This window comes from Falco rusticolus, chromosome 4 (assembly GCF_015220075.1).
Source record: "Falco rusticolus isolate bFalRus1 chromosome 4, bFalRus1.pri, whole genome shotgun sequence".
In the NCBI taxonomy this organism is placed as follows: Eukaryota; Metazoa; Chordata; class Aves; order Falconiformes; family Falconidae; genus Falco; species Falco rusticolus.
In genome coordinates, this window is record NC_051190.1 from 32938765 (window position 1) to 32955931 (window position 17167).

At 39.2% G+C, this 17167-nt stretch overlaps 2 protein-coding genes across 4 annotated transcripts; one reads left to right on the forward strand and one right to left on the reverse strand.

Annotated features, from left to right (window-relative positions):
• Positions 1-146: 146 nt before the first annotated feature.
• On the reverse strand, positions 147-12984 carry PMS2 (PMS1 homolog 2, mismatch repair system component). 3 transcript variants are annotated; one of them, XR_005104221.1, is made up of 15 exons: positions 12897-12984; positions 12367-12506; positions 11675-11761; positions 10492-10594; positions 9597-9780; positions 8928-9095; positions 7483-7580; positions 6615-6714; positions 6253-6337; positions 5612-5764; positions 3616-4525; positions 2603-2676; positions 2027-2127; positions 953-1122; positions 147-573 (listed from the first exon to the last, which is right to left on the reverse strand). XR_005104221.1 is itself a non-coding variant. In XM_037387384.1 (15 exons), the coding sequence occupies exons 1-15, from the start codon at positions 12914-12916 to the stop codon at positions 430-432; spliced, it is 1803 nt and encodes a 600-aa protein (XP_037243281.1). In that variant the 5' UTR covers positions 12917-12984; the 3' UTR covers positions 147-429. The 3 variants fall into 3 exon arrangements, 2 of the variants coding, with proteins under 2 accessions (XP_037243281.1, XP_037243280.1); XM_037387384.1 differs by having other exon boundaries at positions 4350-4525; XM_037387383.1 differs by having other exon boundaries at positions 2603-2770.
• A 258-nt stretch (positions 12985-13242) lies between these two features.
• AIMP2 (aminoacyl tRNA synthetase complex interacting multifunctional protein 2) lies at positions 13243-16979 on the forward strand. Its single transcript, XM_037387388.1, has 4 exons — positions 13243-13422; positions 14960-15166; positions 15705-15936; positions 16456-16979. Exons 1-4 carry the CDS (start codon positions 13291-13293, stop codon positions 16839-16841), a joined length of 957 nt encoding a protein of 318 aa, XP_037243285.1. The 5' UTR covers positions 13243-13290; the 3' UTR covers positions 16842-16979.
• Positions 16980-17167: the final 188 nt, after the last annotated feature.

Here is a 17167-nt window from a genome sequence, read left to right on the forward strand (position 1 = left end):
GCATCATTTATGTTTTCTTCAAAATTTTCATATACAGGTTGTATAAAACCAGAAAGGTAATGTCTGTTTTATGGCGTCGCTAGAGACAAATTCACATTCCACTTTTTTTGAAGAATCAGTGTATTTGCTGTGACATTCATCTACTCTTATATATAAACATTTTGTATTTATTTTTTAAAAGACTTGATTGCAAAAATAAGTAATACACACAGTAAATTGCAATAAAAGAAACGTTATTTACATACAAATTCAATCCAGCACGTTGATACTGTTGACTTGATAGGAGTAACGATGAAACCCTGCTGAACGCCTTGAAGTGTTACTGTCTTCTTGAACACTGGCTAAAATTCTCTTTACTCAAAAGAGTCAGGATAAAAGCTCAAAATACCGCCAAGAATTAAAATCGAAAATGATAATAAACAAACTGACTTATTCTGGTGAAATCAAGTCTAAACTGACTATGTGTCTCATAGTAGGCCTTCCATGGGGGCAGTTCCAGGGATGCTCAATCTCACCCATATGGTTGATCAGTTTTCTCATTTCCTGCACGTTCAGTGCAGTTCCAATCATCACCTGCAAGTCAAAGCAAAAAACCCAATTGTTTTCTTTCTGCATATTGACAACTGACACAGATAAGAACAGTACTTCAGCTACTAAAGCATATAAATACTGTGCAAGGCATTAAAAGCAGAAAGACCTACAAGATGATCAGAAGACAAAATACAGCTAAGTATGTTCGTAAGTGTACTAGTTTGAAACAAAATATAAAACTACCAGAAAATATTCCCAAGTTACGCTACACAAAAACACAAGGAACAAAAGGAAGGATATTAGCTGTTGACACTCAACAGTAAATGAACTTTCCCTGCAACATATATAGAAATACAGCCACCTAAAATACAACAGAAAATCCAGTATTTATTTGAAAACAAACATCAAGTGCAGTACTTACAGACTTCCTGCAAGCTCGAGAAGCAAACATCTGTCTGACCCTGGAGGGCCTACACATGACTCCAGGGCAGTCACTCAACATGAAGATCAGCTCGTCAATGTCTTGTGGACCAAAAGTCCAGTTTTTGCTTGTTGGCAATGATATTAATTTAATTCTTTGTGTTACAGGAGCTGAAAGATTTGCAATAATTAATAAACAGAACACTACAGGAAATTACTTCTTGAGAGGAAAATTGAGAAGCTACTTTGATACATTAATATGATGTGATCTGCATATATGCTAAGGTTTAAATTTAGTCTTTTAATGGATGTTACTAACCAGAGTGGTAACTACGACAAATGCCCTTTTAACATTAACAAAAAAAATTTGCTTGCAAACTTAAAAAGCAGATGGATCCAATTTCTGACAAACCCTTCAATTTCAAAGACAAATGGTTTAATGAAGCTATTTTGAGGTTACGTGACTACAAAATAATTAAAGATTTTTTGTTGGTAAGAGATTGATAATTAATAACATTTTAGACAAAAAAAAAAAGGAGATTCTGGAAGGAAGGATGTGGAAAAAACCTGTAGTGTCTTCCCAAATACCAAAATGGCTAATACATGGCACTTGCATTACTCTTGCTGTATAAGGAAAAGAATAAGGAGCTTGCGGTTATGCAGTTTGCTCAGAAGTACAAAGACAACCAAAGAACATACTTTACCAATGTATCTATTAATTTAAAATTACTAGATTTATCATTTGCCTGCATGTAACCCTGCTGGGACCAGCAACTGTACTAATAAAAAACCAAAAGGACGTAACACATCCTGAAAATACACATCCAGTTATATAATCAAATAGTGAGTCCAAAGAGTATTCAGAAACTTCTGTAAAAAGCTGGTGAGATAAATACTCTACAATGTTCTGTTAAATAGCGCAGAGACCACAAACTCCCAAGTCTTAAAAACCAAACCAACCATATACTACAATGCACATAATTTCCAAGTTTCTAGTAACTACCAACAGGGATTTTGGCATAATAGATGATATGAAACAGTTGAACTAATCCCAGCAATTCTGGCCGAAACTCACCATTTTCATTTATGACAAAATCAAACCCATTTTTTCTGAATATTTCCAGGTTTTCAATCAATACAGTTTCATTTACAGCTGTTAAATTGAGATTTTGAGGCCTGAAAGAGGAAAATACAGTATTGCATAGATACATAGTACAAACTACTTAAGATAGAGAGCTTTATATTAGTATCTCTAGATTGCTTCTGAACCCGATTAAAACATCTCACTTAGCTTTGTTAAAAATCTCACTCCTGAGCAGATCACTTCCAAGTGTTACTCAGCAGAATGAACTTGGTTGGGCAGCACTCCTTGTTGCAATCACAGTGTCCTGCATCCTCACTATATGACCACGCTTACCAAACTGTGGGCTGCCATGTAAGTCCACTGTGAGATCTGTTTGACCACTGACTTGCTGCATAGCTACAAGACTATCTGGAATTTATTTTTCACACAAAGATTGACTCTTTGAAACACAGAGCATAAAAACAACTTTTGTCTTAAATATTTTGAATGTGTGAAATACTACATATAGATATCCCTCTGAAACACTGAATTAAACTTAATTATTGTTAAAACACTGAAAATACTTACACCATCAGCTTCTGACCTTGAAGAACAGTGTGTTGCTGTAACATCTCAAAGTTGTATTTCTCATCAGTAGCATGCTGGTCAATTATGAAAAGATCAGAATTCAACTTTGCTATTATAAACCCTAAATTGAACTGGCCAATGATTTCCATTTTTGCAAACATTTCTTTACTGCATATAGAAAATATAAACAGATTATGAGTTACATCTCATCAGTTACCATGTTAGACTGTAAAACTCGAAAAGATCCTTTTCTCCCCTGCAGAACACACTTTAAAGAAAAAAGAAAAAATAATCTCATTTAAGCAGAATATGAATGTGAAGTACAGTTATCTGAAATCTACCATTGACTAATGAAGCCATTTCTGGCAGAACACAATCCATCACTAAGACAGGATTCATTTGGGATTCTCCATTTTAAATACAGCCACTAGTCATAATAAAATTAGAAACGGGCAGTATGATGATAGTCCAAGTGAGTAACACTGGAGGCAGCATTATGGTTTTGAATTAAGGCAGCTGACGTATTTGCCTTCTTTTTGCAATTAGAAGGCTTTTGTAACACTTTTTTTTTTTAAATCCAAAATCGTAGACTTTTACTGTCCAGTGACCACCTGAATGTAACTTATTTTCACAGCCATGTCTCACCAAATTTCAAATTTGCACTAGAGAGAAATATGATTTATGCAGTCTTTTCAGAGTGTTTTCATCCATCATGACATTTGGTGTTTCTCTGACCGCACTGCAAATTACAAGTCTGAACTAAGCCAAATTATGGTGCCTGTGGCCTTTTTGGTGTCTTTTTCCACATTCTGTTTGCACTTAGTTCAAACAGCTGGTCTGTCAGGTAAAGTAACTTGTTAAATGGACATTATAATGGCGTATGTTAAATAAAAGATATGTTCAAAACTAACAGGTGGATGTAAGCCTCTGCCCACCCCCAAGACAGGTCTTATACTTTTCCTTAAGTACTTTTATTAATTGATGAACAGAATATGTTAAGAAGGTGAAAGTACCTGATCTCTTTTCTCAATTCATCTTCTGCTACTTTATTTTCTCCAGGACTAATTTTTGCTTTAAATCTTCTGTAATTTTGTGTTTCTGTACTTTTCTGGTTTTGCCTTATTACCTTTTTTACCTTTTCTGTTAAAACCTTCATAGAGAATTCAAGTGGCACAGTTTTCTTTTTAACTTCTACCAGTACATCAACAGTTGGCATATCGTTCACGGTATTCTTCGCTTCAGGACATTTACCTGCCTTGAAGTCACATGCTTCACTTTTAAAGCTTCTGCTTTTCAAACATCTTACTCTTGGGAAAGAGCTACTGGCTTCTTGAGATAACTGATTTTGATTAGTCCAGTCATTCACTTGATTTAACTTATGTTCAGCACCCAAGACCTGAACATCACATTCCAATGACTGCTCACTACATCCAACAGTTTTAAGACATTCATTTTGAGGTTGTTCTTCCGAGCTACAGAATTCTTCAGAAGAATTAATTACACTTTCAATATTGGTGCAACTCCCAGCTTCTGGTGTACTACATCTGGCATCTGACTCAGAAATGCTACAGAATCCAGAATCTGCATTATCTTCTGATTTTCTCAAGCATCTGCTGGGAATTGACATCTTTGAGTCCATCTCATGACAACTCTCAGGCTCCTTAGTCAAGGCAGACTTTTGAGTCTTTACAGTACTCAAAGTGGTATCAAGTGACATTTGTCTACGGGAGCTCTGCTGCTGTTTTACCTTTTTAGGGCTCTGAAAATTACTCTCTGTCATTTGATGGAGAGAGAATGACTCCCTTAATCTGGCAAGACTCATTATTCTTTTTCCTTCACCACTTGGATTTTCAGTCTTAGAATCAGGCAGCATTTCTGCCTGAGGCTTTTCTCTCTCTTCAGGAAGTGTCTTCATCAGGTTGCCTAATAAAACCAGAATAAAGAACATTTCAAGATTCTAAAGTTAGCTGGAAACATGAATTAAGTTATTTGCTTTAGTAGAGGGAATGCAAAAGAGGTATAAAAATAGTAAACTCCTCAATGGAGCCCTTAAGCTTCAGACAATAACTGAGTATGGGGCTGAAATGCATTAATATCTAACAGACAGGCAGTTACATCTTTAAGAAACTTAATAGTACTTGTATGAATGAATTTGTAATCTTTTTAAACTGGAACTGCAATAAGGCCAATCAGCACGCTTATTTATATTATCAGGAGTTTAACAACCGAATGACAATGAAGAGTCAACAGCTCTTACACTTTAATGGTCGCTACAAAAATCCATTGCTTAAGGAGCTGGCATAATAGACATTTGTTCTGTATGTGACTTGTAGAGGACTTGAATGAGAGGACTTCACCCTCACAAATGTCAGGCTGACATGTATTTTACTAAAGATTAATTTAAAATAACAGTAAGAATCAGGCTTCAACTGATTCTATACATCAGTAAAAAAGAAAATTAGAAGGGGTCCTGTTGAAAGAAGTGAGGAAGATGTGGTGGTGTTAACAGTGAAAACCAATTTTGAAAGATTATATAGTCACAAGAGTTAGCAGCAATTTCTGTAGTTATCGTAAAGAATCAAATTTCAAAATCCAATAAACTCATATTCAAATCTTAGATTTTATTTATGAGACCTTAACCATTCTTTCTCAAGGACATTTAAATAAAGGAAACACAGATTTCTTCCAATATCTTGGAAGAAATCTTTTTCAAGCATTATCAATTAATCTAGTATTAATGTTTTCCCCATAAAGTTGACTGTAAATCATGTGCTGGCATGCATAATTCCCGTAACGATCACTTAACAGCTTAGGGTCCTTCTTTATTATTTGATGTCAACAACAATCTTTCAATTTAAGCTACTACATAAAAAAATCTGCCCTGAAAGGTCTATCAATTAACAGCCAGACATATTTTTCATTTCTTCTTTAGATTTTTGCAAGCACATTTTTCCATTTTCAATTCTCTACCATATGTCATACACAAAACTTTCACATTTTGTGTCCTACCTGCAATGTTAAGAAGTGTCTGATTGACATTCAGTTTGTTAATATCACTACCAAACATCGCCATCAGAGACGTTTTTAAAATTGCTAATAAAAGCTTTTCCTCCTGAAGTAAAATTTGTCTTTTGTCTGGAGTTACATTGATGTCAACACACTCTAAAAAAACAAAGAAAAACAATCACATTATAAATGAAAAAAAAAAATCATTTCTACTCTTAGATCAGTTCTCTGCCCTTTTACCCTCCATTTTTACTTCACAGGATTAAAACCAAAGCCACAGTTAACATTCACAGTATGTCCCCAAAGGAAATTTTGAACTTTCTCAGCATTCCAGCAAACAAAACAGAAGCCAGTTCTGTACAATAACATGATACAAGTTTTCCTGTATTTAAGCTAACCACAAGACTGCCTTTTTCTCATTACCCGAGATAAGAAATTACTTCTGAGTATACAAAAAGTGGAGGGGAAAAAAGGTGGAACCACAGCTATACCATCTCTCTCCCTCGCCAACTGTAGGTCAAAAAATTGTCACAGTACAGGAAGTCATACAGCTAAAAGTTACAATATTCTCTAAATAAATATAATTTATTCTTCAATGAAGTTATGGCCTTTACTGAAGTTACTGAAAATTATTCATAACTTACCAGAATCTACACAAATATTAAGGACAACAAATGGATACTGGTGTTTATTGTATAAGTGATAAACTTCATTCACAAGCTTGACAACCTGCAGAGATGGTGAAAAAACAATAGATATCTATACTATTATCTTCTGTTTCCCACCAGAGTGTTATTTAACCCTCTCCAAAACAATTAATGAATTAAATCATACCTTGTATGATCAAGCTTTTGTTCACACAAATAGACACAATGAAGACAAAAACCTGAGACACAGGAACTTGCAGGATCAAGCCAAAAATACACGTATCTGCTACTAATCCAGAGGTTTTCAGAGAACATCAAACAAGTCAGTGCTGGTGATGTTAGAAAAGCAAAAACCTCACCCTTGCTGGATCACATGGACGTTGGTTGATAAAGAAAAACTGTCTGTCTGTTGCACTCCTTCCAACACCATGATCACAGCGAGAAATGAAGCCTGTAATACTGTTGAATAATAATAACATAACAGTAAGGTAAAATGGAGGAGCAAAGCAAAGTAAATGTTTCTGACTCTGAGCATATTCAATGGAAGAGTATTTTATAAGGGGCTAGAACACTATTAGTTTCAGTAAATATGTATACGTATTTCCTCTCCCAATTCCTTATTCGACAAAGGCTAGACATTCAGCTCCTAAAAGGCATCAGACAACTGAGAAAGTTGCTCACTCTGATTTCAAAAGAAATGGCATTTGTAATTCTCCTGCTCTGAAAGCAGAAGTGAGTTGTGAACTGTCATTGGGCAGATATTGATACATTCACTTGCTGATCTCATGTACAGTGAGAACAAAAAGTACACACTAAGTAAAGGGCAATTTACTTACACAAACTGATTTACATTCATCTTGCACCATTTCACAGTAACACTAATGAAGAAATACAGTATATACATATAAAAACAACTGATACAATTTATCCATCCAGTTACTCAAGAAACTGACAAAAGTGACATTCAGCAGAAGACTACGGTGATATGTAACTAACTAGGACACAAGGAGTAGTCATTTTGATCTTCCCACTCATCTGACTAGCAAAATCTTGGTCCTGAATTAACTTTATGAATCAAGTCATGCTCTTTCCCAAACTGTACACTAATATCTACTATGCTATTCTTAGTTATTTTTAATACTGTTAACCACCAGACTTTTTTTTTTTTTTCATTTTTGGTTATGGTAAGATTGCACTGCCAACACAGGTTTGTACTTTTCTGATTACCTGTAAAGATGTTGTGGCATGTCAGTGGTGTTGAGTCCATATTCTTCACAAACAGCGTCATTAGGAGGTAGCTGAACAAAAGGAATGAGGCTCTGCAACTAAAAAAAAAGGAAGTGAAACATTAAAAATTAATAGATTCTTTCCTTCTATTTTATTATTTATTAGCCTTAAAATCCATTTGATAAAATCGTGGGTTTTTTCAAGTGTGCTGAAAGGCAAATACTCAAAATATCCAAACTTACTAGAAGACAGTAGCACTGCTTACTGAGAAACAGAAACAACGCCTTAATGAATAGCTGTGCTCATCCTCTGATATCACTCCAGACCCTTAATTTAAAATATATGTAGACAGAACAACAACATGATTGACACAGTTTGGACTCTCCAGCTACATACATTGACCTAATCAAGTTCTATGCAAAAACAAAAGGCAAGAAGAGTAACAGAAATTTCTTTTGAAAGAGCAACAAAACTATTAGAAAAGATATATTATTTGAATCACAAGCTGCCTAAGTACAGATCTGTTTACCACAAATATTTTTCTAGTCATGCCACTATTATTTTTCTGTCATTAGAGCATTATGTACTGGTTTTACATTTAAGTATTTGATAATATCTAAGCAGGCTATAAGCTAAACATTCTATTCAGGTAACACTGAATTTTCAGCTATGCTTGTTGCTATGGGGCAAGACAGAGTTACATCTTTCATCTCTTCTTTCAGCCACAGCATGAACAGGCTTTGAAATCTCTACATTCCCACTGCAAAGGGAGAAAGTGCTTATCAACAACCAGCAACTACTAACCACTCAATACTCCTTGTAAAATACAGCTGTAGGAAGGATGTTTTCATGCTTTTTTTCATCTTTACTTCCCTCCTAGAGGATAACAATTATTTTTATAACTATTACGTAGAAAGTGTCACAGTCTATACCTCTACAGGGGCTGACGCAATCCCATTTAAAGGTTAACCAGAACACTAATGAAACTTAAGCTTCATAGGAAGAGGCTGCAAAAGCTAGAAACACCTCAGTTTTCTGTTTCCCAATTAAGGCTTTCGCATCACACCATTTTTAGGGTATTTTTGAAATTGCTTCTTCTAGTGACTTACAGACCTTGGTGCCCATACTGTTTTTCAAAAGCACAAACGTTCAGAGGCTTGCTGGCACAACAGCTCATAAAACTGGCTTCGAAATGATATTACGCAATAACCCTGTCTCTTAAATAATTTCTCTTCCATCAAAACATCTCTAAGCAGATTTAGAAACATCAAGGAAATCTGTGGAGGCTGCGCTGTTCCTCCTTTTTCAACCTGTAGGGCGTGCTAGAAGTCAACACATGCTCCATCCTACAGTTTAAAGGTTTCCTACAGCCCCTCTATTTATTAGGTATTAAAAATCTCTCTATAAAGCTCTATTATCTCCCTTTTCAGTAATAAAAGTAATACCTGTTTTTGCCCAAATACTGCTCCAATGTTTTCCTTCAAACTAGAACTTCCAGCAGTGGATACCACAGGGCTTTTTTTTCCTTGGCCAACTTGATTAGTGCAGTTAATCCGCACTCCTTTTGAAACAATACAGTATGCCTGCAATAGCTGGACCATTTTTGCATATTCCTATTAAAGAAAAAAGAAAGTTCACATTTATGTGAAATGTCTCTTTTTGAAACAAAAATGTATAAACAAAATATACAATATTTGCAGGTAACACAAAAAGTGGATTGGAGAGAGAGTAATATTTTTAAGAATCTTTACAAACTCAATAAAATATGTACACACATATGAAAAACAGTGCTTTAAAAACAAACAGCATGTTTACGCCATCAATATTTAGCCATAAAACAGCAGTCCCTAGTTTTAAGATACACAAAAGTGATCATGATATTGATTCTTTTCAAAAATCTGAAAATTTGAGAACGTACTTCTAAAACCAATCACTACAAAACAGAAGAGGAAAGTACACAGGAAGACTGTTTTCTTATTTAATTAATATATATGACAGGCATGGAATAGTTTGACACAATTAATGTCTTCTACATAGAACCATATATCATCCATCCGTGAATAAATCCCGGGGTATGACACTCACTTGAATTAATAATTTCTGATCTAACCTACCTTTTTAATGTTTCTTTGAAATTCCTTATGCCGCACTGGCAAAGTATAAAACAACTGCTGTATGTTAACTGTTGTTCCTTGTTGTCGTGGAAAAGGAGTTTTCTGAGTAATTTTACCATTGTGATCAAATACCAAACGAGTCCCAACCTTTGCTGACTTATGACAGGTAAAAATGGTGACATCACTAATGGAAAGAAAGAGGCAACAAAATTATTTACTGAGCACTGTATTTTCTTATCCATTCCTCATGACCTAATCAGTCATAGAAACTACACCAATACTATTCCTTTAATTAAAACTAATTCTTCACCACAAACTAAAAACATACCTGATGAGTACTGTAACATTTTCATAGGTACGACGCAAACATTTTTAATTCATACCCCTTTCATTGTTCTCCCATAAAACACAACGTTAAAGTCTGGTTTTGTTAGACACTCTGTTCCTTATACTAACACGTAACAGCAGGATATTCCTGATGCACAGAGCTGAGTATAAAAGCTGTGTTATTTCTAATGTATAGTTTGTCTGGGAGAAATTTAATTACAGTTTTTATGAGTTATAGCCTAGCAAACAGCACTTAGAAATTACAGTGCATAAGTGTCTGATCCTCAGATGTAAAGCAAGTATACAGTTCCATCCTGTAAAGATTTGGATACTTAAGCAACACTACATTTTGTACATAAAAGGACCAATCAGGTGCTTAGAATCATAGAGTAATATTGGTTGGAAAGGGCTCAGGATGTATTGCAATCTACCACTCAAAACTAACCTAACATTAAGGAATTGGAAGTTTCCAAAGCCTCATTTTATCAATAATGGTAAACCGAAAAGCTGACTTCAGTTATTTTTGTGCATACTAACTTTCTACTAATAAGAAGGTTAATATTAATACCTTAATGCACACAGTGAACTCAGCGCTTCACCTCGAAACCCAAATGTTTCAACATGTATTAGATCAGAAAAATCTTGCATCTTTGATGTATAATGTTTCAGAGCTGGAAAAAGATATTTAGAATATATATTTCACTTCAAAGTGACAGTGGTCTATGCAAGAAGATTTTGCATACATATCAAGAAGCAAAAAAACCTTCTGTATTGTTCATTGCATTTTACATAATTATTAGAGACCAAATAAATAATTCAATGTTCCCTTTTCCTATAAGCAAGAATTCTTTAAAATCCTCAGATACACCTGTTACTCCATACTTACACCCAAAATTCATACAGCACAATGGGTATTTACATTCCGAGATGCCTCGGAGCAGTACACAGTACCTGCCCCTGCTACCGATACACCTTTCACAGATTTTGCCCTGCAAGAAGGCAGCTGCAGTGCTGTGCACGGCACATAGCGGAGAGGCATAACCCTTTTCCGCCACAACCACCGCTGACGAGGCCTCAACCTACATGATCAGTGCAGCCTAGTCACCAGGTAACAAACTGTTAGCAGCAGCACCCCTGAGCTTTCCCTGTCCTGGAACAGTAGCGGAGTGTGTTTCTGATGTACCAAATACATACCATGAACACACAAAGTCACTAATAGCTTATAGTGAAAGTGATCCCTAGTCATTATATGAAAAAAAGAAAGAGCTTTCTGTTGCAATGGCTTGTTACATTTATCATATAGTATTGTTTCTGCTCCCATTTTGTGCAACTTGCAAAGCAAATGGAAAATCTGAGAGCCAGGCAGTTCACTTTCAGCAAATATTCAAGGTTAAAATTCACCTCTCAAAAGCAGTCACTTTCACAAAGCTTTTACTCCCTCAGTAATGACTGATGACTCAACATGAATGAATCTAAATTAACATTTATAGGACTTTGTCTTCTATTTGCATTATTTGTTCCACTTAAATAAGCAATCAAATCAAAGTCTACTTCTCACCTACAAGAACTATAACCATGATAGCATAAGTCCAGTCTCGTTTTGCCCAAGTCTTGCAGGTCACGTGTGCATTATGTAAAAGCTGAGTATCCATTAAACTTAGGACATTTGTTTAAGAAAAAAAAGCAGCTTTCTCACTGAAAATATTCTTTCAAAATGTCCAAATATAAATTATGAAAAAGGTTCAACTTACTCAAGCCTTCAAAGTTCTCCTCTTCCACTCCACCTCCATTATCTGAAACCTCTATCAGTTCTGCTCCATGATCTTTAAGTTTTATATCTACAAAATTGAGTAACAAGTATTTTATTCTGTATGCTTTATTCTTTTAATTCTGTATGCTCACACGCAGTATTCACTAATAGCTTTGTACTTAGAAATAACTTTACCAGATAATGGTTTTTCCATGTCAAGTTTGAACAACAGCAGCAAAAAATCCCCGTAGCTGTCAAGTCAGGACAATCCAGTGCAACCAGCCTGTGCTTGCAGACAGCTCAGATTCATTGCACTTCTGTCTGAACAGTTTTCCCAGCTATGCCAGCTATCACCCTGGCACCTCTGGGAACCTCTGGAAACTGCAGCCCTGCCTTAACTGCTTTCATGAGGCCACCGGCTCGTAAAGCCCAGTCACCACTCCTGTACAGGCCACACACCTTATTTAACATCAAAACTGGCTACAAATAAAATAACAAAGACAAAATCATATGCTTCTAAGTGCCCAGCTGGAGATTCAAAATGCTTTATCTGCCTGAAGTGTAGAACCACCACAAACATGCGTGGCCCAGATGGTATTTGCACAGATTTGTTACTATGGGCTCTGTTTAGAGGAAGAACAAGTACTTCAGAAGTCTACGAAGCTTTATGAAGTTACGATGAGATGAGGTTACCGATGTTGGTGGCTCCAGCATCCAGGCTGTTTTCCACTAGCTCTTTCACGGCAGTGCCGAGACTCAGCACCACCTGCCCCGAACAGATCCGATGGACGGACTTGCGGTCGATGGGCTTGATGGCTCCGGCCGGCTGCAGGCTTGAAAGAGAGAAGTGGCGGGGGGGAGACACGGCAGCGTAACGGGGTGTCAGAGCCTGGTCTCGCCCAGCCACCCCTCGCTTGGCCCCGGCACCCAGGGGCGAGGCGGGGCTCCAACACCGACCCCCACCCCGGGTGGCCGCATCCAGTGCGGAACTGCCGGGAAGGCCCACGGGCTGCCCCGAGCAAGTCGGGGGGCAGAGGGGGAAGCGAAAAGCCAGCCGGGCCCAGGAGGCCGCAGCGGCGCCGGTGGCCAGGGCACGGCCCACCGCGGGGGAGCGGGGCCCCGAGCCTCCCGTGGGGAGAGGCAGCCCGGGCAGGGGAGGGGAGAGGAGGGAGCGCGGCGAGGGGCAGCCCGCACCCACCGCCGCTAGAGGGGCCGGGGCTCACCAGGGCGCAGCCGCATCCATCGGGACCCAGCGGGCCGCGCCGCGCTCCCCTCAGCATCACCTTCCCGCAGGCTCCGCCCCCGCGCGCTCATTGGCCGCTGGAAAAAAGAGCCCGCCACTCCTGAACAAATTAGCACCTCCCTTGACATCAATTGGCCAGTAAGGCTACCTAGTCAGCACCGACAGCTGCGCCTTTCGCCCTATCGCTTAACGAATCCGTGGCTCACGCTGGCCAATAGCAAGAAGACAAGGAGACGGTGCGGCATCCCCCAGCGCTCATTGGATCGCGGGTGAGTCAGTAAGGCGAGTGCTCCCCGTATGGCCCAATGGGCGCCGCGGGCGGGCGGGACCGGCGGCGGGCCGGGCGCGGGTGCGCGGTGCGGGCGACAGGCGCCATGCCCATGTACCGGCTGAGGCCCTTCCACAGGGTGGGCGGGGAGGTGCTGGCGGAGCAGCTGCCCACCTGCATGTACCGCCTGCCCAGCCTGCACCGCCGCCCCTCACCCGCAGCCTCGCCGCCGCCGCAGGTAGGAGCCGTGGGGCGGCGGGAGGGCCGGGCCCGGGCGGGGGGAGGCCAGTACAGGCCGCGGTCCGCACTTCCAGCCTGGGCACTGCCGCAGCGCGCCGCCCGCTTCAATGAGCTTAGCTGCGCCGGGAGTTTCTCTGGATATATTTCAAGCCGTCGGTAATGCTCAGCGCGGTGTCAGGGGCTCTGCCGCCCTGGGCGCGGCGGGCTGAGCGGGGCCGAGCCAGCCCGGGGCCGGTGCGGGGCTCGCAGGCCTCGGCCCTGCCCGCTGCAGCGCGCTGCCGGCTGCGGGCTCTCGGCCCTGTGGCGCTTGGGACGGAGCCAGCCAGCCACACAAGCCGCTGCTTTTCGGCTCCCTTAGGTGTTTTCAATAAGAGAAAAACTCAGAATACTACGTTACATACATGGAGTTGACGCCAGCCTCTCTCCAGTGTCAGCAATGCTTGGAATTCTTCCAGGGTGCTCGTGGCCATTTTTAGCTTGATGCCTCCTATCTTCCCTGTGAGTGCTTGCTGTGCCAAGGCTGCTGGGGGAGGCACTGGGTAGGAGCAGACTTGGGGCAGGACTTCACAGGAATGCTTACTGAGATGCCCTCCCATTGCAACAGCAAAGTATTACGTACTGGTGTCCTCTGAGAGTGGTTTTTATTTCGGAGGTGTGTACTAGCCAAATAATGGTCACTTCAGAGGTGTTTTTCTGTCTTGTCTTTGCAACTGTTGTATAAGTGGGTATCAAGATTTCACTTGGTACCTTGCTGGTATCTCTTTAGCCATTAGGCTGCAAGAAGGAAGCTTGGTTGATAGCTTGGGTTTTGTTAATCCTTATTCAGGATGCTTAGAAATGGATTATCTCTGTAAAGATTTTTCTTTAACATTATTGTATGTTTGTAGACTTAAAACCTCCCACAGGATTTTCCTCTTTTAAAAGGGATAGCGTAAGGTAACTGAAATAACAGAAACATGCGCTGGGATTAACATGTAGCAAAGTCTATGGTCCTTTTTTCTATATATTCTCTGAAACAAGAATGACTACCAAGAGTGATTTCGTATGATACACCATCCATCTAAACCTGCAGGGTTTTTTTACTTTTATTAACTTCCTGAATTGTCAAAAAGTTTACTTGTTCAGCAGCCTCAGCATATACTTCTACCAGTCTGTTCTTCTGGGCCAAGGAGAATCGTGACAAGCTAACTTTGTTTTTTCAGGTTTTAATTTAGCATTTCACTGTCAACTTTTAAGTTTCTGTGTTTGTGATCTGATTTTTACTATATTGCAGAGTTTTCTGTAGCTAGTAGTTCAAAAAAAGATGTTAGGCAGGAAGATTCCAGAGACTTGATTAGATAACCCATTTCTCATGACATTTGTACAGACAAGAGAGGGAACTAGTAAGACATTAAGACCATGACACTACTCCACGGTGTTCTCATGATTTGAATGTGTTTGAAGTCTTTCAGAACTTACTGTCAAGTGAGCCATAGGCTTTTTTGACACTGAGCTGAGCAAACGTTTATGTGACGTTGTTTTTTCCTCTCCTGTAGGAAGAAGTTGACCCATCACTTCAAGCACTTGAATCCCGCCAGGAAGAGATTCTAAAACGCTTGTATGAACTGAAGAGTGCTGTCGATGGTCTCTCAAAGATGATCCAAACCCCAGATGCTGATTTTGATGTAACTAATATCATTCAAACCGATGAAGGTTCCCCTTTGACAGCAAATGGAGCAGACTTAGATTTGATGCTTGGGAAGGTAAGTTTAGTTGAACATACACACTGAGAGATACTTTCTTTGCTCTCAGATTTTCAGGATTGGAAGGGTGGCATTAAACCCTGGGATACTCAGAACTCAGTATACAAGTCTTATAGCCGTAAAATAACCTACAACCACCATTTCATTGTGGGCATCCAGATTATAGATCCAGACATTGATTAAATACTAAATCCTACATATTCCTATTTGGATATAATTCCAAGCTAGAACGGTTAATTTTGAAATTATGACAGTTGTTCTCTTGTTTGTTACAAACTGGAAATTTTAACTGTGACTTCAGATTGGACTAGTCTTTACCTCAGTCATGTTCTTGAATTATTTGTTGAGGAAGATGATTAAATGTTTAAGCAAGTTTTAAACATCCAAACTTGATTTAATTGATTTATGTAAATATCATTAGAATTTCAGACCTACGCATGCAGGGGTAGGTACGTTTTGGTGTCAAATGAAACCACCGCTACTTCAGAGTCTGATCTGGAACGTGTCTCACCTGCTGAATGTTTTCCTTTCTGTTCAGGATTATGGTGCCCTGAAAGATGTTGTAATCAACGCCAACCCTTCTCTACCTCCACTATCATTACTAGTACTGCACAGTCTGCTTTGTGAACGCTTTAAAATACTATCAGCAGTTCACACGCATTCATCTGTGAAAAGTGTGCCAGAAAACCTCATGAAATGCTTTGGAGAGCAGACTACGAAGCAGCCACGTCATGAGTATCAGTTGGGCTTTACTCTTATTTGGAAGGATGGTAAGAATGAAGTTAACTTGTAGACCAATATTTTACAGTAGGTGAAAAAATTGCAACTTGGGCTATAAAACCTTGACAACAGATGCTTTGTTGTCTTTGTGCTGACACATAAAGGATACATACAGCAGAAAAAGCGTTTCTGCTCTCTTTTTATAGCTGTCAGCAATGATGGGGAGAGAGGATGAAGAAGACTCTTTTTTGTGGTTCCTGCTATTAAAATACATGTGGCATTTACACAGTTGGTTGTACCCACAGGATTTTTTTTATAGAAGTGTTTTTCAGTTTCTACAAATAAGTTAGGTAGAAGTTAAGTGGGAGATTTGAGTGAAGTTTATGAAAACCAGTATCCCAGGTTCCTGCCTTAGTCTGAGTATTTAGACTAAGAAAACTGAAAATTGTCTATCAGATTAATGATGTTAACAGTGTCGCTGGCATCACAAATAAAATATATCACAGAATTACCATTAGACTTAACTTCTCTACCATGTGGTATTCAGTTTTTTCTTTTCTTAATTTCAGTTCCAAAACCCCAGATGAAGTTTAGCGTTCAAACAATGTGCCCTATTGAAGGAGAAGGGAACATCGCTAGATTTCTCTTTTCCCTGTTTGGCCAGAAGTACAACGCAGTTACTTCAACTTTGATTGACAGCTGGGTCGATACCGCCATCTTCCAGCTAAAAGAAGGTAGCAGTAAGGAAAAAGGAGCAGTCTTGCGCTCTATGAATGCTGCTCTGGGCAAGACAGCGTGGCTGGTGGGAAATGAACTCACCGTAGCAGACATTGTTGCGTGGTGTGCGCTTCAGCAGACAGGTAGTGCAAATGCTGCCCCAGCCAATGTGCAAAAATGGATGAAGTCATGTGAGAACTTGGCACCTTTTGGCTCTGTTATGAAGCTACTGAAGTAAGCCTGTACTCTTCATAATGGTGTAATTTTAACCTTACTCCACCTCCTGCCTGCTGTAGTGGTGTGAGTCATTTTGGAGATGTATTCAAGTACTACAGTTGGACAGAATTCTAAAGTCAATAAAAATGTTACAGCTACCTTTTGGGTGTGACATTCCTCTTCTGTAACTGATGCACAACATGCATATTTGCTTTATGATTATAAAGCATCTAAAATAGTCCTAGGTAAATACAAACTGCAGTTTCAGTTTTTCTGTATATTCTTCCCTGTAACCCAAATGGTAATTTACACAAGTTAAATTGTGCTGAGGCTAAGCGTAATGTGAAT

What these genes read in the sequence shown, in the direction of transcription:
- PMS2 (XM_037387383.1), bottom strand. Translation starts at nt 12,916, where the DNA reads ATGGATGCGGCTGCGCCCTG. An exon ending in TAATATTTGTGTAGATTCTG is followed by an intron (nt 5,765 to 6,252) that starts GTAAGTTATGAA and finishes TTGTTTTTTTAG; the next exon opens with AGTGTGTTGACATCAATGTA. An exon ending in GACACTTCTTAACATTGCAG is followed by an intron (nt 4,526 to 5,611) that starts GTAGGACACAAA and finishes TGGTTTTATTAG; the next exon opens with GCAACCTGATGAAGACACTT.
- AIMP2 (XM_037387388.1), top strand. Translation starts at nt 13,291, where the DNA reads ATGCCCATGTACCGGCTGAGGCCCTTCCACAGGGTGGGCGGGGAGGTG. An exon ending in CAGCCTCGCCGCCGCCGCAG is followed by an intron (nt 13,423 to 14,959) that starts GTAGGAGCCGTG and finishes CCTCTCCTGTAG; the next exon opens with GAAGAAGTTGACCCATCACT. An exon ending in TACTCTTATTTGGAAGGATG is followed by an intron (nt 15,937 to 16,455) that starts GTAAGAATGAAG and finishes TCTTAATTTCAG; the next exon opens with TTCCAAAACCCCAGATGAAG.